This window comes from Corylus avellana, chromosome ca4 (genome assembly GCF_901000735.1).
Source record: "Corylus avellana chromosome ca4, CavTom2PMs-1.0".
Taxonomy (NCBI): Eukaryota; Viridiplantae; Streptophyta; class Magnoliopsida; order Fagales; family Betulaceae; genus Corylus; species Corylus avellana.
In genome coordinates this window covers 20859171-20881695 of record NC_081544.1, presented here as the reverse complement: position 1 = coordinate 20881695, position 22525 = coordinate 20859171, and the positions used below count along the sequence as shown (strand labels likewise).

At 40.8% G+C, this 22525-nt stretch overlaps 2 protein-coding genes, 1 long non-coding RNA gene and 1 pseudogene across 3 annotated transcripts; 3 read left to right on the top strand and 1 right to left on the bottom strand.

Annotated features, from left to right (window-relative positions):
• The first annotated feature begins 761 nt into the window (after positions 1–761).
• LOC132178949 (beta-glucuronosyltransferase GlcAT14A) lies at positions 762–6880 on the top strand. The gene is made up of 4 exons (XM_059591535.1): positions 762–1665; positions 5524–5599; positions 5695–5810; positions 5896–6880. Exons 1-4 carry the CDS (start codon positions 1179–1181, stop codon positions 6408–6410), a joined length of 1194 nt encoding a protein of 397 aa, XP_059447518.1. The 5' UTR covers positions 762–1178; the 3' UTR covers positions 6411–6880.
• On the top strand, positions 1674–2464 carry LOC132178950 (uncharacterized). Its single transcript, XR_009439877.1, has 2 exons — positions 1674–1901; positions 2000–2464. It is a non-coding gene; the product is annotated as an uncharacterized LOC132178950 (long non-coding RNA).
• A 1121-nt stretch (positions 6881–8001) lies between the features above and the next one.
• LOC132179116 (pentatricopeptide repeat-containing protein At1g71060, mitochondrial) lies at positions 8002–9836 on the top strand. The gene has a single exon (XM_059591759.1). It carries the CDS (start codon positions 8170–8172, stop codon positions 9721–9723), a length of 1554 nt encoding a protein of 517 aa, XP_059447742.1. The 5' UTR covers positions 8002–8169; the 3' UTR covers positions 9724–9836.
• An 84-nt stretch (positions 9837–9920) lies between these two features.
• LOC132178200 (putative fasciclin-like arabinogalactan protein 20) lies at positions 9921–15936 on the bottom strand (annotated as a pseudogene).
• Between the last annotated feature and the right edge of the window lie 6589 nt (positions 15937–22525).

The window sequence follows — 22525 nt, the reverse complement described above, 5'->3', positions numbered from 1 at the left end:
ACAATTAGTATTATAATCTTAAGAATTGTGGATTACTATAGATAACTAATGCATTATTCCTTTCGGTAGGTATGAATGCATGATAATGATGTGATTGACTATTTCGCATGTGATGGCTACCTTATATCTAAAAATCAAGAATATAAAGATTTCCATATTAGATTTAAGTCTTGCTGATATCATCTATTAGTTTACAACGCATAAATTTTATCCAATCTTATAAATACATTTGAGCATAGTTTTGTTGAACGGTAAAAGATGACGTGCAAAGTTAGCATCAGATTTGATCTTCTTGCTTGATTGGTAAGTGTAACTGTCCACCTATATAATTGGTTTTAATGTTTAAGAATTCCATTTGATTAAATATTAAAAAAAAACAGAACAAGAGACATAAATCCCTATGGTCATCGTATCGTTGCCCGAGGCCATCGCAGCTCGACACGTCACTTTCGCCCCTCTATTTTTAAAAACTGTCTCGCCTATTTCCACCACCAAACTTGCTATTTCCATCAACTTACCACCTCTGGAAATAGCAATTCCCATTGCTCCGACACACACAGCTCGGCCGTCTCCACCCACCTTCCCCAAAAGCGCGTGTACCACAATCCTGTCGTCCAAGTAATGTCCTAGAACTACAATCACGGCGCGTTTTATTCACGTTCTTTGAGAAAGGTGGAGAGCAGTAGACTTGAACTGTTTACACAAGTAAAGTATAATCTACGTCTTCATAATTTTTTGGCTTTTTCAGAGATGAGGCAAAATATTAGTATGAAAAGAAGAGAGAAGGAACTCCATTTTCTTCGAGCACAACAAATCTGACCTGACAATCGAAACCCTAGCGTCGCTACACAGTGCATGAATCTATACGAAAAAGGTTGACATAAAAAGAGAGTGACAGAGAAAGTAAAAATATTTTGGGAGAGAAAATTTGACAGTATGTGATCTAATATTTTCCTGAGCACCCATGTTCGGCATCCTCCCAAACCGGAGAGTGAAATCCACAGAAATCAAGATCCCCAGTGACCCAGTTCCCCAAACTCCCTGAAAACCCAAAATCAGGCAAACCCACATCTCAAAATCCTTGTTTTGATAACTCCCACAAAAGGACCACCCGAGTTGAAATAGAAAAAACACATAAACACAAACCTAAAACCGACAACAACAATAACGAGAGCATTATGGGAGCTGAGAAGAAATGGCTGTTCACCCTCTTCATAGCCGCATTGCTGTCGCTTCTGCTCCTCTTGTTGCTCACATCCCTATCCTCCTTTAGCTCACCCAAGCCCTTCCCCTCCATCATCCACCACGGCGCGCACTACCCACCAGCATTCGCCTACTACATCTACGGCGGTCGCGGAGATGCCGACCGGATCCTCCGCCTCCTGCTCGCTGTCTATCACCCGCGCAATCGCTACCTTCTGCACCTCGCGGCGGAGGCATCAGACGATGAGAGGAACCGCCTGGCCGCCTCGGTCAGGGCAGTGCCGGCGATTGAGGCCTTTGGGAATGTGGATGTGATGGGCAAGCCCGATCGCCTTACCTATATGGGCTCCTCTAATATCGCCACCACGCTGCGCGCCGCGGCGATACTGTTGAGAATGGATGGTGGGTGGAATTGGTTTGTTACTTTGAGCGCGCTGGACTACCCGTTGCTCACTCAGGATGGTATGCTGATTCTGTAACTGAGTTTGTGTGTTTATTTGCTTTCATTCTCTTGGATTGGTTATAGTGTTTTTATGGTAAGTGACTAATAGGGGTGGTATAGGAGTCCGATTTAGTGGACGATTCTACTTTTAGGAACATTTGGTGTGGCAAATTTTTGTTTTTTGTTTGACAAAGTTTCAGCACAATAAGAGACAAATCTTGATTCTCAACTTTCATGAAAGATGAGTTTGGTCTAGGTAGGACTCTATTTACTGGTCTGGTACAATTTTTTTGAACTTAGTATGATCATGGTTAGTCTAATAATATTGGGGTTTCTTTGTGATTGTTGTTGAAGTCTCTGTCACTCTGTTCCGTGAGGTAAATGCATCAAAAAGGGACAAATTTTAGCAGACGGTGCTGCTATAGCAATAAAAAGGATGCAGCAAGAGAACGGATGCGCTAACGTGCAACGGCTTTCTAAAGCTCAATCCACCACAGTTAAGTTCTTTATTAATATCAATGGGGAGCTGTGTGGTTTCTTTTTTTGGGGAGAAAGGCCTGAGGCAGGGTGACCAGATGTCCTCCTAACAAAATCAACTCCCATCAATCAGTTTGTCCCATCAAATCAACAGCCCCTTGTTGGCTGTTGGCCTGACCAGATGAATAATCATTTGCTTTCGGAAGAAATTGAAGAATTTCTTCGGAATCCTACAAGATCCATTCATTCTTTTTTCTCTGACAGATGGTCAGAACTTCATCTGGATTGAAATTCTTTTTAGAGGTACACTAGAGATCAGAAATTGTTGAAGAAAGAACAAGATGTTTTTCTTGTTCCTTCCAGGCTCGGAAACTAAAGAAATAGTTACAATTTATACTGGTATACTTATTTTCGAATGCAATCCATTCGTATTTCATTCTTTTTTGCAAGGACATGCTAAGAGTATCAAATTGAGACCATAGGAATCATGTAATGGAGATTGAAGCACCAGTTTTGATATTTTGCAAGTCATGTTCTTGAAACTCAGGTTGTTTACAATTTAGAGTATATTTATGGTATTTCTGGAACTTGAAAATCAAGTGGTTAAAAGCTTGAGAATGTTTCTTGAACTTCAGAGTCAGTAGTGCTCAGGTTGGAAGACGCATGAGATTCTAAATTCAGGTTTCTCTGCGCATTCTTGGAGTTCAAAATGCTTCACCTAACCATTTGCTGCTGGGAACATTGTTTTCCAGAAAATTTAGTGTGTGATCATACTACCAGTAGTCCAGTAGATCCCATTATTACTCTGTAGTTAGTGTGTTTATGAGTATGCTAGGATGAGTCACGAGTGACCTCATGCGAAGCCATCTTGTTGCACCCCTCCTTTTCTGCAATGTGGTCAACTGTTTCAGGGCATGGTGTTTATTCTTACTTGCCCAAGAAAGCTTCTTCATTAGGGCAGAATCTCTGCGATTCAGTTCTTTGTAGCACTGGGTTTTATCAGGAAATTGGATATTTGGTTTATGGTCAATCCTGTGGCAGTCCAACCATTCGGCATTTTGAAGTCTAGCAACAATTATGTTGAGATAGTGAGATACCATATGTTCTTTACAGATGGTCTTATAGGTTTTCTTTGACTATCTATGGTGCTATTTATTTATTTATATAATCAACTAGTTTCTTATTGTGCTAAAACTGTTAAGGTTGATGCCTTGATTTTTCTTATTTATGTTGTACTTGAAATTGTTGAATGTGAGGTGGTCTTGGGGTTCTGATGCCAATTTGAGATGGATTACTGTATATGTGTTTTCATCCTAATGCTGTTTACAAGTTCCTTGGGTTTCTTGTGTAATTTCGCTTAGCCCCATAGATTTCTTTTGTAATGTAGCTTAGTTTGCTTAAGAACTTTTTGGGTTCTCTATGCTCTCAATTTTAATTAAAAAAAAACCATTACCTGGGTTAAGCTTAGTTTAGACTTGGTACTCTGGGATGTTGTTTCTGCAGATAATATAAAATGTGCATGTTTCTGAGCTGGATCTTAGAGGCCCAAGCTAACATAAGCTCCAGTGTCCCATAAACAGCCAAATCTTGTTTTTCCTTGTTGCACCCAAGATATTATTATGGTACATTCCTTTTCCCATGTAACATAATGTGAAAAAATAGTTATGAGAACTGCCTTGAGATTAAAGACAGTATCTTCTACTAGAAGGAATGTCTATATCTTTTCATATAATGAGTTTTAGAGTAAGAGTGAAATTTCTAATGTGCTTTTTAGGAATGTCTATACCTTCTCCTATAATGAGATTTAGAGTTGGAGTGAAATTTCTGATGTGTCTTTGCAGTGGCTGGGCTTTCTTGTATTTTCTGCATTACAAGGTAATCTAGGTCACAGGTGGTGAAGAGGCTTGCCTTTAGTTTTTAGCAGCTAACAAGTAGCATATCAGTCTATAAAATTGTTTTGTTTTACAGGGACTAGGGCAATATTGAACTTTGAAGTTTCTAAACCAATCTTTTGTCTCTCAAGAGTGCGGTTAAAGAACCTAGGCAAAGGAGGTCCCTCAGTGAAGCCACAACTAAAAAATAGCATGTCGATAGAAGTTTTAGATACTATTTTTTAGCTAGAATTGAAATATATCAACTAGGAGATAAGATATTTGTATATTTTATTTTTGTCAACATTGGTCCTATATGGTTTGGGTAAAATTGCTCACTTCTCCTGAAATTAAAATGATTTTTTGGGGATACTGTGAATCCTGAAAATGATGAAATAAAAATAACTTAAATGATGAAAGCCATATATTAGTGTTAGAAGAGTTATTAGGACTTATCAAAAAAAAAAGAGTTATTGGGTTTGTGAGAACCGTTCATGCAAACTACAACAATTAGTACCAGTTCTTTTTTGCAACAAGTTTCTTCTGCAGTGAAACTTGTAATAAAAAACGGTATATCGATCTGCTGTCTTAAGACTTTCTTGTCAATATATCTGTCTGGAAACTGTAAATCAATCTGTGGTCTTGACACATTATTGTCCAAATCTTTGTTGTGACTGCAATAGTAAATGATCCTGTTTGCAAATTTTTATTCCAAGTGAATCCCCTCCTTCCAACCAGAAGAAAAGGGTATTAAAAGAGCACATTATCTATAGTATGATATCGTAGGAAAATGATGGAGCTGAAAATTTGGACATGGAGAACAGAGCACAGAACAAACTGCTGCAATAGTGATAGTGATAAAAGATGAGAAAAGCCTAAATTGAGATCCCAAAGCCCTCAATATATATCTATATTAATAGCCTGGCAATGTCTTTCGTAAAACCATGGGGATGGTTGTTGTCCATTCTTAAAGAGAACATAATAATGTTGGAATTTTCAAGCCACCGACTTGACACCCAGTTCTTAGTGCATATCTCAAGCCTAGGCATTAATACAGTATAGCATGTAGCAGCGGCTTCCTAGATGCTGATTTAAGTGAAGAGGTCTCTTAGGCAATTCTTCAAAGCATATTAGTCCAATTGAGACAAACATTCATCTTTTTTTTTTGTTTGGTGGATGGGATGATCTATTTGTCTTTGAGATTGGAAGTGGTTTCTTCTACCCTGATACTGGCCTAGCCAGCTCATGACATATTGACTTCAATTACAGCTTTAAACCTCAGATTTCGATCACTGGTATCATGTCTGGGTCTTTGTCCTCCTTTTTCTTATTTAAATATACCCATCAAGCCTAATGTGATAAATGTAATAAATTTCTCTGAACTGTCCCGGGACTCTCTCTCTCTCTCTCTCTCATTACATGTCCCGAGAATTTTCAAAATTTATTTTGTGAATTTAAGTTGTGTTGTTTTTGTTTGTCTTCATGGTTGATTCTTACTTTCTGATGTTTGTTTCTGTTATCTACTTTCAGACCTGTCCCATGTGTTCTCCTCTGTTAGTAGAGGCCTCAATTTCATTGATCATACCAGCGAACTTGGATGGAAAGAGTAGGCAAACCCTTTTCGCTAATTTTGGCATCTTCTTTGAAGGGACTTACTTTAATTCAATCTAAATATTGTTGGTCCAATATCTTTTTATGCAGATCTCAAAGGGTTCAACCTATTGTAGTTGATCCGGCTATATACTTAGCCAGGAGAAGTCAAATTTTTCATGCTACAGAGAAGCGGCAAACACCTGATGCTTTCAAAGTATTCACAGGTAAAGTCTATTCTCTACAATACCAAAGTTACATTTATAGGTATACTTGTGGGAGTGCTATATATTCAACAATATTACTTTGCAGGTTCCCCATGGGTCGTCTTGAGCCGGCCCTTTCTGGAATTTTGTGTACTTGGTTGGGATAACCTACCTCGAACCCTTCTGATGTATTTTACCAACGTAGTTTTGTCCCAAGAAGGATATTTTCACACTGTCATATGCAATTCACCAGAGTTTATGAACACGACTGTGAACAGTGATTTGAGATATATGATCTGGGATAATCCCCCCAAGATGGAACCCCACTTCCTCAATATCTCTGATTTTGATCAAATGGTCCAAAGTGGAGCTGCTTTTGCAAGACAATTCCACAGAGATGACCCTGTGCTGAACATGGTTGATGAAAAAATTCTCATGCGAGGGCAAAACCGGGCTGCCCCAGGAGCATGGTGCTCTGGGAGGCAAAGCTGGTTGATGGATCCTTGCTCCCAATGGGGTGATGTCAATATCTTCAAGCCTGGGCCTCAAGCAAAGAAGTTTGAAGAGTCCATGACGAGTCTTGTTGATGACTGGAATTCACAGTCGGACCAGTGCAAATGAAGGTACTTGAGAGTTATAGAGAGAGGTTTTGAGGTAAGGTGCAATTTGTTTGCATCTGAATTCGTGATTGGTCTCAGGGACTGCCATCAGTTGAGATACATTCTTGAGACACTCAGCCTAATTTGTTGGAGGTTCTACATCCAGAGCCAGAGGCTTACTAGTGTTTATAACAGGGCATAGTTGAAGGGAAGCAAGTGAATTCACTTGAGGTTTTAGGCAGTGTTGTTGTAGCTTGGGGGTTATTATTTATTATAGAGCCACCAAGTCTTTCAATCAATAAGAGGATCTCCCTCTTTGTGCTGCCGTTTGCATTTTGTTGTATGTTCTACCCGTCATCACATTGTATTAGCCACTTTTTTGAATGCTGTGAGTAGAAGTTCATTCTTTAAATTCTAATTTATTGTATTGTTTTATGTTGTGAGCGTTGAGTTACACATTGAGAAAATATATATAAAAAAAATGAGTACTTAATATACTTAAGTGGACTTTAGTCCATTAGCTTAGGTTTTTGGGTTAAAGTTGTGTTCAACTATGCATTTTAATGTAATCTAGTCTCTTTCTCTCTCTCTCTCTCACCCTCACTGTAAGTACTATTTTTTTTTTTTTTTTTTTTTTAATTTAAAAAAAAATAAGAAAAGTTGAGGGATGGCCGACCACCATCTCACCTTTTGAGGAAGTGGTTGGCTGTCCCAAAAGGGTGCTTGTGGGTAGGCCGACCACACTCTCACCCCAAGGAGTGGTTGGCCACCCCAATGGTAGTTGGGGCAATTACACTTTCAAACAATGAGGGATGGTTGACAACCAAAAAAATAAAAGAAGTTAGGGTGTCGGTGGCCATTCCCAAGCTAGCTATGTGGGAGGCCGATCGGCTCCTTAACTTTTGAGAGGATGGTCAGCCATTGTAAGCCACCCCTTAAGGTGGCTAACCATCCTTTTAAAGGGTGAGGGGGTAGTTGGCTATAACTTTAAGGGGTAGTCGACCACTCCTAAGCCAATTATGAGGGTGGCTAATCACCCTTTGAGGGTGCGGGGACCACCTCAACTACTCCCTTAGGGTTGGCTAACCATGCCTCAAAGGTGGAGGATGTTTGACCCACACCAAGCATCTCCTTTGGGTGGCCGGCCACCTTAAGAAGCGGGTCGGTCACCTTTTAACTTATCTTGCTTGTTTTTGATATTATGAGGACTTATATTAAGAAATTGCATAGGACCTCAATCACTCTCGAGTTAAACACAAAGCGACCTTTAAGCTTTTAAATTTTTAATCAACTATGAAAAACGAGCTGCATAAATAACTATTGCAGTAAATGGCATCATACTATCTCCTAAATGGAATTCTTGCCATCAGCTGGATTATGGAAGGAGATGCCATTTGTTTGGTGAACCAAGTGATCTCACAATTTTGCTTTATACTTGAAATCTTCAGTCAGCCCAATGACTTAAATGGCTAAAGGGAGGGACATCAGTTGCTGGTTCAGACCTGATATAGAAATTAAGAGCAACCTTTTATGAGAACTTGTTAAATAATGATATGTTTAAAGCGACTATAAATTTGAAAGAGCTTTTTTAAACCTTCGGTATAACAAGAATATATTACAGAGAAATTGGGCGTTTATTTAGCACAGTAACCGAAAGGTACGAAAGCATTCATCTCAGACAGCCCTGCGCTTGCCATATAGTTTCCCCGCCTAAACAATTTCTCTGGCAATCTCATCTTTCTCCTCTTGGTTGGATTCAGTCAAATCTCGTTGTTTCTCAAATGGGTCTCACGCGATTTCTCAATTTCCTACAAAAAGCATCCAAAACACCCACCAATCACTTCCCTAATATTTCTTGTTCACCAACAACTCAAACTGTTCCTCTTAGATCGTATGCCTCTACTTCTCTCGTCGCAATAAAAAACCCATTTGAGGCCAATGACAAGATGCTAGATGTTGTTGTAAGCGACGGAGTTCTTGAAGACGCTGAAAGGATTTGTAAAATACTATCAAAAAGCTCTGGCTCTTCTGTAGAGGCCTCCCTCGCTCGGGCTTCGATTGAGGTGTCTCCAGTGCTGGTTGCGGAGGTCTTGAAGAAGCTGGGCAATGCGGGTGCTGTTGCACTATCTTTCTTCAAGTGGGCTGAGAAGCAAAAGGGGTTTAAGCATAGTACGGAGAGTTATAATGCTTTGATTGAGGCTCTGGGTAAGATAAAACAGTTCAAGCTGATATGGGATTTGGTGAGTGACATGAAGCGTAAAGGGCAGTTGAATAAAGAGACTTTTGCATTGATTGTGCGGAGATATGCGAGAGCGAGGAAGGTTAAAGAAGCCATAGAGGCCTTTGAGAAGATGGAGAAGTTTGGAGTGAAGTTGGAAGCGTCGGATTACAATCGATTGATTGATACTTTGAGCAAGTCAAGACATGCAGGTAAAGCCCAAGAGGTGTTTGATAAAATGAAGAAGAGAAGGTTCACCCCGGATATCAAGTCGTACACAATTTTGTTGGAGGGATGGGGTCAAGAACAGAATTTGTTGAGGTTGAATGAGGTTTATAGGGAGATGAGGGAAGAAGGGTTCGAGCCGGATGTGGTGACTTATGGTATAATTATCAACGCCCATTGCAAGGCTAGGAAGTATGATGAAGCAATTGAGTTGTTTCGTGAAATGGAAGCAAAAAACTGCAAGCCAAGTCCTCATGTATTTTGTACATTGATTAATGGATTGGGTTCCGAGAGGAGATTAAGTGAAGCAATCGAGTTTTTTGAACGATCTAAGGCTTGTGGTTTTGCACCGGAGGCACCCACTTACAATGCTCTCGTGGGGGCTTACTGTTGGTCGGTGCGGATGTATGATGCGTATAGGGTGGTTGATGAGATGAGAAAATCTGGAGTTGGTCCAAATTCTCGAACATATGATATAGTTTTACATCACTTGATAAAGGCTCGCAGAACCAAAGAAGCCTTCACAATTTTCCAGAGAATGAGTAGCGAACCTGGCTGTGAATCAACCGTGAGTACATATGAGATCATTGTTAGGATGTTCTGTAAGGAGGAGCGAGTGGATATGGCAATAAGGGTTTGGGATCAGATGAAGACCAAGGGAGTCCTACCTGGAATGCATATGTTCTCTACATTGATCAACAGCTTGTGCCGTGAGAACAAATTAGATGATGCTTGCAAATACTTTGATGAGATGTTAGATGCCGGCATTCGGCCTCCAGCACAGATGTTTAGTAATCTGAAACAAGCTCTTCTTGACGAGGGGAAGAAGGATACTGTTCTAATTTTGTCTCAGAAGATTGATAAACTACGGAAAACGGCGTTTGTTGGGTGAGGCGTGTTTTTAATCAATTTTTGTTCAAATTTAGTTTTTAATCTTGCCCATTTGAACCAAAACTCTGGCTCCGCGGGGGGTTGAGCTAGTAATTAAGTGGATTAATTTCAGTAGTCTCCTATTTATCGTGTACTGTACTACTTCAAGCTATCAAAATTTTGGATCAAATAGGTGTCTGTTCAGTTAAAATCTCTTCAACCAAAGAGAAACTGAAAGGAAAAGTAAAAGAAATTCACAAGAAATGAAACCGAGCTTGATTTCTAAGAGCACATTTTTATGCTCTTCTCAACAGCATTGCTTGATTTACATCAGATATACAGAGAAGAGGCCCAATCTGGGAAAACCAAACAGCTCATCGATACAAGAAGCAACACAGGAAGTAATAGACTACTACTCCATGTACCTTGGACTGAAATAGTGAGGACTTACGGTACCCATACCAATCTGTACAAAAGCAGATCGAATCCAGAATGAAATAGAGAAGGCAAAGCTATCAATTAAGAAAACTATGAAGTAATGAAATTAAAAGTAGAAAAGTTGTAGTGTCCTGTGGCATTCTCCTCAAAACCATTACCAGATGAAGATGAAAATTTCCATTGTACTTCTGTTTGCACTGGCGCCTCGTGTGTATAATCGGCTATCGGCTCTATTTGCAGTGGCTCAGCATTTTGTAGGCTTTGGGGAACAAAGAAATTAACCACTGCAGCATTTGGTATGGAGGCTGCACATTCAAAAGAAACACGAAAAAGGGGGTCAAAGAACTCATCGATCCCAAAGATTATCAAAGACCCATTGGCGTATATGGGCAACTAGTTGACCGTGACGTTGTTTAAGGAGACGCATTGATCATCGGACGGCGATGTGGTGGCGAAGAGCATGATAGATTGCCACGAAGGACCCAACGCTCTCACCATCCTAATCCACGTTATCTGGCAGTAGAAGGGGAAGACGTGCCAATCATACAGGATTCGGTCATGGAGTAAAGCTAAAGGAGACGTGGGGCAACGTGGGGGCAGCATGATAGTAAAAGGGGAAGTGGTTATGGCACATTGCAGCATGGTAGTGGAATGGGAAGCGGTTATGTCATGTGAGTAATTGTTATGTTACGTGGGTAGATAAGTATTATGTTCAGGTGGTTATGTTTTAGTGGGTATCTACTATGTTATGTGGGTAGTCATGTGTGAGTAGAAGTCGTGTGTGAATCTAGTATAAGACAATGATCATAGAATCTATGGGTTATTGAATTGTAATCAAACATTTGTCTTTGTGGCTTGTCTCCAACCCTTAATTGGAGTTCATTATCTATCATATATCTATCTATTTTTGTTCAAATTATCATGGAGTCCTATCAATTTGGTATCAGAGCATGGCTACCAACAAGGATTGCATCGAGAAAATGGAGATAGAAATACATGAGCTAAAAGAAGGAATTGCGAAGCTGGGTATGGAGTCACAATCTATTTTTCGTGAGCTTAGGGAATTATTCTCCAAGTCTCTCGAGAAGGGCGAGTCATCTAGAATAAAAGATCAAGGATCATTTCAAGGGCATGGGGATCATTCTACTGAGCATTCAAATGGTTCTAAGGGATCAAATGGTTTCACTAAACTGGATTTTCCCGGTTATTCTGGTGACGATCCTACAGTTTGGATAAACCGGGTAGTCCAATACTTCGACTATAAGCAAATTCCGGAGGAGCAACGGGTGTCGTTGGCCACCTTTCATCTAGAAAGTGAGGCCAATCAATGGTGGCAATGGTTGAAGAAGCTGTATCAGGAGGAACGGTTGGCCATTACTTGAGAGGTATTTGAACGGGAGTTGATGATCCGTTTCGGTCCTATTGAAATTGAGGACTATGATGAAGCACTTACCAAAATCCAGCAAGTTGGGACATTGCGGGAATTCCAACAAGAGTTTGAATGTCTAGCAAATCAGGTGGATTGTCTCTGCAATTCGAATGTTTAAACCCAAGACCCTTCGTGATGCCATTGAGGTGGCAGCATGAGGGATGAAAATCTCTCAAAATCACGGAAGACAACGCGAAGTGAAGGGCCCAAGTCCCACTACACTAACTTCATGCAACAATCTTATGGGCAAGTAACAACCACGACTGGGCCATCTGCGGCAATACCAGCAACACGAGCATATTCGTTTGGAAGTGCAAAGAAATTGTCATAGGAGGAGATGCAAAAACGTCGAGAGAAGGGCTTATGTTTTTCTTGCAATGAGAAATTCAAGCCGGGACACCGGTGTCAAAAACCTGAAGCTTTTTCCTTGAAGCTTACACCACGGAAGATGCAATGGATGATGATGGAGACTCGTTTGAAGGAGCAATAGACGGCAAACCGGTTGCGGAGGAGGAAGAACCGTTCATCTCTCTCCATGCCATTGTCGGTTGTAATGGACCCAAAACCATGCGTATCAAAGCTGTCATTGGTAGAAGGACATTGATCATCTTGATTGACAGTGGGTCTACCCAGAATTTCATGGATCATAAGGTTGCTCAAGCACTACAACTTCCTATAACACCAGTGGAAGAATTTGCTATCAAGGTAGCAAATGGTGAAAGGCTACAGTGCCAAGAGAGGTATGAGAATGTGCTAATTTCCATACAAGGGTTTCAATTTTTCACTACATTATATTCCTTACCATTGCATGGGTTAGATGTTGTATTGGGTATTCAGTGGTTGGAAATTCTTGGGCCCGTGCTATGTAACTGGAAAACAATGACGATGAGTTTTCAATGGGATGGTCAGTCCATTGAAAACTTTCAAAAAAATGAGATAGAGTGGCAAGTGACGGAGATGCTAACCACGAGGCTCATCCGGCCTAGCACAAGTCCTTTTTCATCGCCAATTTTATTGGTTAAAAAAAAGGACGGGTCGTGGAGGTCTTGTACGGACTACCGGGCATTAAATGCGGTAACCATTAAAGATCGATTTCCAATTCCTACAGTGGATGACATGTTAGATGAACTCCATGGTGCAGTCCATTTCACTAAGTTGGACTTACGAGCAGGCTACCACCAAATCCGAGTTCAACCGGAAGATATACATAGGACAACCTTTTGAACCCATAGTAGTCACTATGAGTATGTGGTGATGCCATTTGGCCTATGCAATGCACCATCCATATTCCAGGCAGCCATGAATGAGGTATTTCGACCTTATTTACGGAAATTTCTTTTGGTGTTCTTTGACGACATACTCATATATAGCAAATCTTGGAATGAGCATGTAGATCATCTGCGTAAAATTTTTGAGATATTAAGTACTCAAAAATTCTTTGTGAAGCCCTCCAAATGTATATTTAGGGCTTTTGAAGTGGATAATTTAGGGCATATTATTTCTCAGGAAGGGGTGAGGGTTGATAATCGCAAGATTGATGCTATGCAATCTTGGTTGCCACCGAAAACAGTCACGGAACTGCGTGGTTTTTTAGGCCTTACGGGCTATTGTCGCAAGTTTGTGTGAAATTATGGAGTTATTGCTGCCCATTAACAGACTTGTTGAAGAAGGGAAATTTTGGGTGGAACCCGAAGGCCAATGTTGCATTTGAGACCTTAAAAAGGGCCATGGTGACAACGCCAGTCTTGGCGCTACCTGATTTTACTAACAAATTTACTGTACAGACAAATGCATCAGACTACGGAATTGGAGCAATCTTGAGCCAAAATGGGCGACCCATTGCATATTTGAGCAAGGCTCTGGGACCCTCTAAATGAGCATGGTCAATCTACTCCAAAGAGATGCTAGCTATCATGGAGGCAATCCGAGCGTGGCGACCATATTTGCTGGGCAACAAATTCCAGATACAAACGGACCAAAAAAGTCTCAAGTTCCTCTTAGAACAGCACATCGTCACCCCCGAGTAGTAGAAATGGGTGTCCAAGTTGGTGGGTTTCGATTATGAAATCATTAATTGGCCTTGCCGCTCCAACACAGCAGCTGACGCTATGTCGTAGATGCCACATAGCCCACTCCTAATTTCCATAACCACTCCAACTATTGACGGCATTTAAGGTACACATTTCAGCTTATAGGAGGAATTAAAACAGATCAATGTGGTTGATCCTTATCTGATTACACTTCACCAAAAGCTACAAGCGCAACCAGAGTTAATGACTAACTATAAGGTACGAGATGGGTTACTATTTTTTAAAGGCCGCATTGTCATTCCTCCTAAGTCACTCCTCAAGCATGAGATTCTTCATGAGTTTCATGCTTCCAAGTTGGCAGGCCATTCAGGCATCTTGCGAACTCTAAAAAGATTAGCCCAGAATTTTTTTTGGGAAGCCATGAAGACAAACGTCCAGGCTTTTGTCTCTGAATGTGATGTTTGCCAAAGAAATAAAATTGAAGCTCGTTCCCCAGCTAGGCTTCTTCAGCCTCTGCCAATTCCTAATCAAGTTTGGGAGGATGTCAATTTAGATTTTATAGATGGGCTGCCTCTGTCGGCAGGTAAAAATTCCATCTTGGTTCTTGTTGTCTGCTTAACAAAGTATAGGCATTTATTTGCATTAAGTCATCCATACTCAGCTAAGAAAGTTGCAGAAATTTTTGTTTCTGGGGTGATGAAACTCCATGGCGTACCTCGTTCTATCGTGAGTGACAGATACCCAATTTTTCTTAGCTCATTTTGGAAGGAGTTTTTCAAACTTCAAGATACATCATTGAAAATGAGCTAAGCTTATCACCCATAAACTGATGGACAAATTGAAGTGGTCAACCGCTGCATCGAACAATACTTAAGATGTTTCACCAGCCAGCGTCCCAAGATGTGGGAATCATTTATCGCATAGGCTGAATATTGGTATAATACCAACTTTCATGCATCAACAGGGACAACCCCTTTCCAAGCATTGTATGGCCGAGCACCACCTCGTTTGGTCAATTATTTGGTGGGGACATCCCTAGTTAGCGAAGTGGATCACAATTTGCAGAATCGTGATGAGTTACTACGAGACTTGAAGTCTCATCTGCACAATTCCAACAACCGCATGAAGCAATATGCTGATGCCAAGCGTTGCAAAGTGAGATTTCATGTGGGTGATTGGGTATACTTGAAACTACAGCCCTATTGTCAACAAAGTGTATTCCGTAGAGCTCATCAAAAACTTGCCAACAAGTTTTTCGGTCCATTCCAAGTGATAGGGGAAGTTGGCTTGGTTGCATATAGGCTAGCCCTGCTTGAGGAGTCCAAAGTCCATACTGTGTTTCATGTTTCTCTCTTCAAGAAGAAGATATGTGACGTTTCTAACATCTAAACCACACTATCTCCCTTCTCTGAAGACACACATCTAATTATCGAGCCTCTACACATACTTAATTATAGCTGGGTCAAAAAAGGAACTAAGTGTTTTACTGAAATTTTGGTCCAATGGAAGCATCTTGCTCCAAAAGATGCCACATGGGAAGACACGGAGCAACTCCAATAGCAGTTCTCATCTATTAACCTTGTGGACAAGGCTAATCTTCAAGGGGGGGCGAATGATAGATTGCCACAAAGGACCCAACCCTCTCACCATCCTAATCCACGTTATCTGGCATTAAAAGGGGAAGACGTGCCAATCATACAGGATTCGGTCATGGAGTAAAGTTAAAGGAGACTTGGGGCAGCATGACAGTAAAAGGGGGTTATGGCATGTTGCAGCATGGTAGTGGAATGGGAAGTGGTTATGTCATATGGGTAATTGTTATGTAACGTGGGTAGATAAGTATTATGTTTAGGTGGTTATGTTTTAGTGGGTATCTATTATGTTATGTGGGTAGTCGTGTGTGAGTCTAGTATAAGACAATGATTGTAGAATCTATGGGTTATTGAATTGTAATCAGACATTTGTCTTTGTGGTTTGTCTCCAACCCTTAATTGGAATTCATTATCTATCATATATCTATCTATTTCTATTCAAATTATTGTGGAGTCCTATCAGAGCGAGTGAGTAGGGTCGAGGTCTTGGCGCCGAAGGGGAGGAACTTGAAGTTGTGGAAGGAGAAATGGAGGGGGAGGAGGTGGTACTGGAGCAGAGACAGAGAAGGTGGAGATGAGAGAGTGAAGGCAGCGTTGGAGGGAGCGAAGACGGTGAGAGAGGGCAATCCTTCTATAGACTGGGGGGTCAGGCCAGTTCGGGAGGCAAGCTCTAGAGTTAGAGCTATGGAGGAGTAGCCGGAAAGGGAGAGGATTCCAGCGGACTTGAGGATGGGATTGAAGGTGAGAGAGAATTGTGTGAGGAGGACGAGGAGGAGGAGGAGGAGAGAGACAATGAGGAGTCAGCCGTGAGGAAGCCATTGGCGGAGCTTTCTCTAAAGTTTTTATGTGAAAGTGCAAGCGTGGTCTTAAGAGGGAGAGTTTTTGGCGGGAATGGTTGACATGTGGCAGAATGGGTAATTGGGTGTTAGTTAAGGTGGGCTTGTTAGACAGAAATTAGGATACTCTCCAGTTCAAATGAACGGAAAACTATCCAGTTAGTTATAGTGGATGGATATTTTTGTCCTTTTAAAAAGTTTAGGTAGTTATGCCGAAAGGATGAGAATCAATGCCCTTCGCGATTATGATGTGTTTTTTTAATTTTATTTTAATTTTATTTATTTTTTTCATTTGGGGTTTTGGTTTAACAATCAAAATGGGCTTCGACATGTCAAAATGAGAGAATAAGAGATGTATTTTGCTTTTTAGAAGGGTAATTTAGTCTCTTGAAATTTAAGCATTGACAAGGCTGTGGAAAGGGCTAATTTGACTGAATTTAGCCTCACCCCTTCGTCATACTGTTTTAGGCCACTTTGAGACCCTAATGCCTCGATATTATTGGAGTGTGAGGAAATTTTCTCCTAGCTAAAATTGGGGCCACAGAATGATCGATTCAATTATTCTTGGATCCCCACTCCTTAATCACAATAGCGTGAGAAATACTCTACAAAAAAAAGAAAGAAAAAAAAGAGAGGAGAAGACTCGATTGTGAGGTACACACTATTGAACTGTAACGGAATTCTTGACCCCCCCTTCAACTAAACATTGACTTAAGTAATTTCCCTTTGGCACACCCAACAAAGTCCTATTTGCGTTGCACTTTTCATTTTTGCAAGTTTCCTTGACCTAGAGTTTGGTGTTTAACCAAATATTTGTTTAGTTGGCACCCTACGTGGGAATTGAATCCATATCCACATCGTAAAACCTTAGGGGATAACCTTTAACCTACGGAGGACTCCAGGACATATCCTTAGGGGATAACTTTTAACCTATGAAGGACTCCAAGGCAAAGCCTTAGAGCATATCCTCGAACCAAGAAAAGACCTATGATAAAACCATAGGGAATAACCTTTAACCTACGAATGATCCTAATATGCAAGGCAAAACCTAAGGGTGTAACCTCAAATAGACAAATGATCTCAGGGTAAAACCTTAAGAGATAACCTTTAACGTACGGAAGACCCCAAGGCAAAACCTTAGGGGAAAAGCTCGAACCCATAAAGGACACAAGGGTAAACCCTTAGGGAATAACCTTTAACCTACGGAGAACCCAATGCAAAATCTTAGGGATGAGCTCTAACCAAACAAAGCACCCCATGGTAAAACCTTAGGGAATAACCTTTAACCTATAGAGGAGTTCAGGGTAATGGCTTATAAACTCTAACCAGCGAAGGATCCTGTGGTTTTATGTTAGGGAATAACCTTTAACCTATGGAGGACCCTAGGGTATAGCATTAGGGGATAACCTCGACCAAGGAAGTACCCTATGGTAAAACTTTAGAAGATAACCTTTAACCTACGGAAGACCAAAATAATTTTTATATGTGGCTCACACCACTAACACATTTTTCTAAACAAACTATATAATTTTTCTCAAAACTTAAAACACTTCTAAAAAAAAAAAAAAAAAAAAAGCCTAGGTGGTGCAGCTACCACTTGATGGCGGCAACCACTCTATTTGGTGGCCCCACGGTGGTAGCCAAACCGATTTAATTGATCCGTAGTGGTTGCCAGTCAGATTTGGAAACAGGTTGGCAACCACCATAGCCACTAGATCACTGTTGTGGTTGCCATTTTTTTAATTATTTATTTATTTTTTCTTTTCTTTTATAAATGTATTTCTCAAATTTTAAATTTTACAAAACACTCTTTACAAATTTCACCAAACTAATTTTCAACTTTTCTCAAATGTGGCCCCTCTCCTAACCAAATTAATTCTCAACTTAGGCTCCGCTTACTTCGATGTAAAATGGTTTCCTTCGTAAAATATTTTCAGGAAAGCCATTTTTCCTTGAAAATATTTTCCGTCGAAAACATTTTACGGCGTTTACCTTGCACACGGAAAATAATTTTTTTTTAATATCTTTTTTTATATATATTTTTCCCAATAAGGTTGGGACCTGCATGGGACTTGCTTGAGACCCTGCAGGGACTTGCCCGAGACCCCACCGGAACTTAACCAGGACTTGTCCAGACCTGGCCGAGACCTACTCGGGACTTGACCGGGACTCACCTGGGATCCCGCAGGGACTCGCCTATGACTTGACCAAGACTCGCCTGGGACTTGCCTAGGACCCCGCCGGGACCCACCTAGGACTTGACCGGGACTTGACTGGGACCTGACGGGGACTTGCTCGGGATCTGCCCGGGACTTGACCAGGACGCCGCTGGGACTTGACCGGGACCCTTCCGGGACTTGATCGGAACCCCCCCAGGACCCGCCGGAACTTGACCGGGACCTGCCCAGGACTTGCTCGGGACCTTGCTGGGACCTGCTTGGGACCTCGATGGGACTTGACTGGGACCCACCCGGGCAAGTCCCGGGAGGATCTTGGGCAGGTCCGGTCAAGTCTCGGTCGGGTCTCGGCAGGGTCCCAGGCAAGTCCTAGGCGGGTCTCGGTCAAGTCCCAGTTAGGTCCTAGGCAGGTTCGGTCAAGTCCCGAGCGGGTCTCGGTCAAGTCCGGGGCAGGTCCTAGGCGGGTTCCGATCAAGTCCCAGGCGGGTCCCGCCAGGGTCCCGGGAGGGTCCTGGTCAGGTCTCGGGCGGGCCTGGTCAAGTCTCAGGCAGGTACCTGGCGATTCCCTAGTAGGTTCTAGGCGGGTCCCGGTCAAGTCCCGAGCGGGTCCCGGATAGGTCTCGGGCAAGTCCCGGTTAGGTCCCAGTCAAGTCCGGAGCGGGTCCCGCTGGGGTTCCGGGCGTGTCCCGGTCAGGTCCCGGTCAAGTCCCGGGTAGGTCCTGGGCGGGTCTTAGTCAAGTCCCGGTCAGGTCTCGGGCGGGTCCCAGGCAAGTCCTGATTAGGTCCAGGGCAAGTCCCAGTTAGGTCCTAGTCAAGTCCCTGGCGGGTCCCGCTGGGGTCCCGGGCAAGTCCCGGGCAAGTCCCGAGCAGGTCCCAGTCAAGTCTTGGACGGGTCCCGGTTAAGTCCTGGTTAAGTCTCGGGCGGGTCCCGGGCAAGTCCTGGGCAGGTCCTGGGCGGGTCCCAAACGGGTCCTTGTCAAATTCTGAGAGGGTCTCGGTCAGGTCCTGGGCGGGTCCCGGGCAAGTCCCGGTTAGGTCCCGGTCGGGTCCCGGTCAAATCCTGGCAAGGTTCTGGGCGGGTCTTGGCAAGGTCCATCGATTTAAGAATGAGATGCTCATAGTTGGAAAATGGTTTACGGTTTTCAAAACCGTAAACTATTTTCCGAAAATTAAAGAATTTTCAGTCAAAAGGAAAATATTTTCCGTTGACCACTATTTTACGTCGAAATAAACACCGTAAAATACGGAAATCATTTTCTGGAAACCATTTTACGTTGAAGTAAACGGATCCTTAGTCCTTTTCAAAACTCTTTGCAAAACCTAAAACCCAAAATACTTTTCACAATTTTACCAAACGGGCCCTAAAGTATGATCCACTTTATTAATTTTTGTATTTCCTTTCCCTCTTATTTTCTTTCATTACTTATAATCTTGTAGTTGCTTATAATTGGTTTTATCACTCTTTATTTCATTGATATTTGATATTTTATACTTACTATCAGACGCCATTGATTTTGTTGCTCATTGTTGCAAGTTTCAATCACTTATAATGATCGCGCCATTAATTTTAGTACATTAGATCCAAGTTACATTCCACAATCTTACAATAAAGAAGAAATGAATAAACCATTATTGTTTATTGAGAAAAATATATTAACAAAACTTGAACACACAAATTTATTAGTAATTATTGTACATCTAAAAAAACTAGAAGAATAATTTTTAAATTAATTATTTAATATTTAGCATAAAAATGCACATAGAATGATTATGATTATGGTAAGTATCTCAATATATTCAATTTAAGTAGTATGAAAAAACATAACAACTAACATCTATAATATAGGCTAATTAAGCTAATGATAATAAAATCGAAAGCCAAAAAGCCAATCAGCAAGTTGGTGTGCCAAATCGTTAGCAGAGCTCTCACTTTGATGATTAGGATAGCAACGCCCATCGTACGGATAGTAAGGCGGGTTTTCGCTCATGGAAGGATTGTAATATGCGGGCGGCGGATCGTTAGGCCTTGAGCTACAGCTTGCTGGATAGATTGAATACGAAACTTCATACGCCTCAGCCGATGTGTCTTGTTGAAGAACCCTAGCTTCATTACTGGGTTGAGGCACTTGATGCTGTGGCGGCGTTTCGTTGTCGTCACTGTCGACACAGTCTAGCTGCTCATCACGTTTCTCCTCGGTATCCACATGAATTTCCTTTTCTTCTACTTCAGTAGCAACATTGCTAGGCTCGATTACTTTGACTTCGGTGGCGTCTCTGGTTTTTGACTTTCTTTCTTTTTCTTGACTTCTAAAGCATACGAGGGTGTCTGGAAGAAGAAGCTTTGTCAAATGCAATATTATGATGCAATGTTAAAAAGCCTATAATCCATTTAAAAAAAAAAAAAAAAAAAAAAAACGTACGATAGTACACAACAACAACAACATTAGAAGTTTAAAGATGATTTAGTTTTTAGCACGATTTGTGGAAAGTTCTTTGTGTTATTGATGAGCACAACTTTGTAATTTGTAAAAGACATATATAGTTTCCAAATATTCTTATAGATATGATGACGAAGAAAGTTTTTGTAAAAGGTGTTTATATGTTTTGTTTTGTGAAAAGTGTTTTAAAAAGAGGGCTAATGCTAGTTTCATCTCAAAACTCTAAAGCATTTTTCAATAATTTAAAAACCCAATGAGTTTTACAATACCAAAGAGAGCTATTTTTGTTTGGTACGTAATACTTTTTCTTTCTCCATTTTGTTTTAAAAACATAAAGAATTCAAATTAAAACATCAAATTCTCACAAAACACTTAAAATTGCTCTAACTTTTATGTCACATATATATATGCATCAAAACATATTTTTAAACAAACATTAAAAAAAAAAAAAAAAAAAAACATTCTTAAAGCATTAACAAAAAAAACTTTCATGGAAGAAACCCTAATTACGAAGACAACTTCTCGAGCTACAAATGCATGGACAGAGAACGTACCAAAAAACAAAAACAAATCGCTCTTTAGTTCATCGAGCGACACACTTGAAAGCTTGGTTGGAACACAAATCCTGCAGAAAACCTAAAAACCCTATTCACAAAGATCCCTACTAAGACTTGGAAGTCAAGTAATTAAGTAGGAATTTTCTTCGCACACGAAAAAAAAAGGGGCAGAAATCCTATTCATAAAAACAACTTGGATCTGCACGTACGTCCCATGTCGTACCTTTGGCAAAAATCCTTTTTATTTTATTTTACACATGATTGAAGAGTCATGATACGATTAAAAATACAAAAAGATTAAAAAAAAATAAAAATAAAAATTAAGGTTTTTAGTTCATACCAAGTAAGCGGCGCACAAAATCCCCTTTCATAGCCTTGGTGAACAAGATCTTCAATTTTCTCATCATTTGTAGTACAATTTCCAGTATAGCTTATCGCAAGAGAAACCCTAACAATCTCTATTTATAAAGACTAGGACTGCAAAACCCCTCGAGGCTCGACACCTTTTATAGAGGCTATAGCCTGTATATGACCAACTAAAGAAAAAGTACTCACAAGGGAAAGCCCCAGGTTAAAAAAATAAGAAAAAAGTACACTTACACACTCTCCTTAAACTACAAGAAATTTGGTCTTTCACATCCTAAAAACCCTATTCACAAAGATCCCCACTAAGACTTGGAAGTCAAGTAAGTAGGAATTTTCTTCGCACACGAAAAAAAAAGGGGCAGAAATCCTATTCATAAAAACAACTTGGATCTGCACATACGTCCCATGTCGTACCTTTGGCAAAAATCCTTTTTATTTTATTTTACACATGATTGAAGAGTCATGATTAAAACAACAAAAGGAAAAATTACATTTTACTCTGGTTATTTTCAATACGACCTCTAATGTTTCAATTTTTGTAATTTACTTTCTCAAATTTGCCAAATTTTTGCAATTTGGCCATTCCATCAGTCAATGCCGCTTTGACTGATGGAACAGTGATCACGTGCAACACACGTGATCACTTATGGCCTTTTTATCCCTAAAATGCCCCCATCCCTTCCAAAGACACGGTTGGACATTTCAAGTTAAATGTCCACAGCACGGCAGCCCCAGATGACTTTTGTTTTCTTTTTTCTTGCTTTTTGGCATTTCTCCTTTTTGGGCCAGATTGGGTTTGCACTTTAGATATAAACAATGACCTGTCATTCTACGATCTAGCTAGGAAGGAGGAAGGTTGTAACGTTACGCCACCATCAAAGATGACGCTGGTCGCTGGAGTTTCTTCGTCTTTCTTTATTCAAGTCTTTACAAGTGCTTTATCTCTGGCTCTAACCATTTT

Excerpts from the sequence above, each read along its gene's own strand:
- LOC132178949 (XM_059591535.1), top strand. The coding sequence starts at position 1,179 with ATGGGAGCTGAGAAGAAATGGCTGTTCACCCTCTTCATAGCCGCATTG. Across the intron at positions 5,600-5,694 it reads AGCGAACTTGGATGGAAAGA|ATCTCAAAGGGTTCAACCTA; the intron begins GTAGGCAAACCC and ends CTTTTTATGCAG. Across the intron at positions 5,811-5,895 it reads TGCTTTCAAAGTATTCACAG|GTTCCCCATGGGTCGTCTTG; the intron begins GTAAAGTCTATT and ends ATTACTTTGCAG.
- LOC132179116 (XM_059591759.1), top strand. The coding sequence starts at position 8,170 with ATGGGTCTCACGCGATTTCTCAATTTCCTACAAAAAGCATCCAAAACA.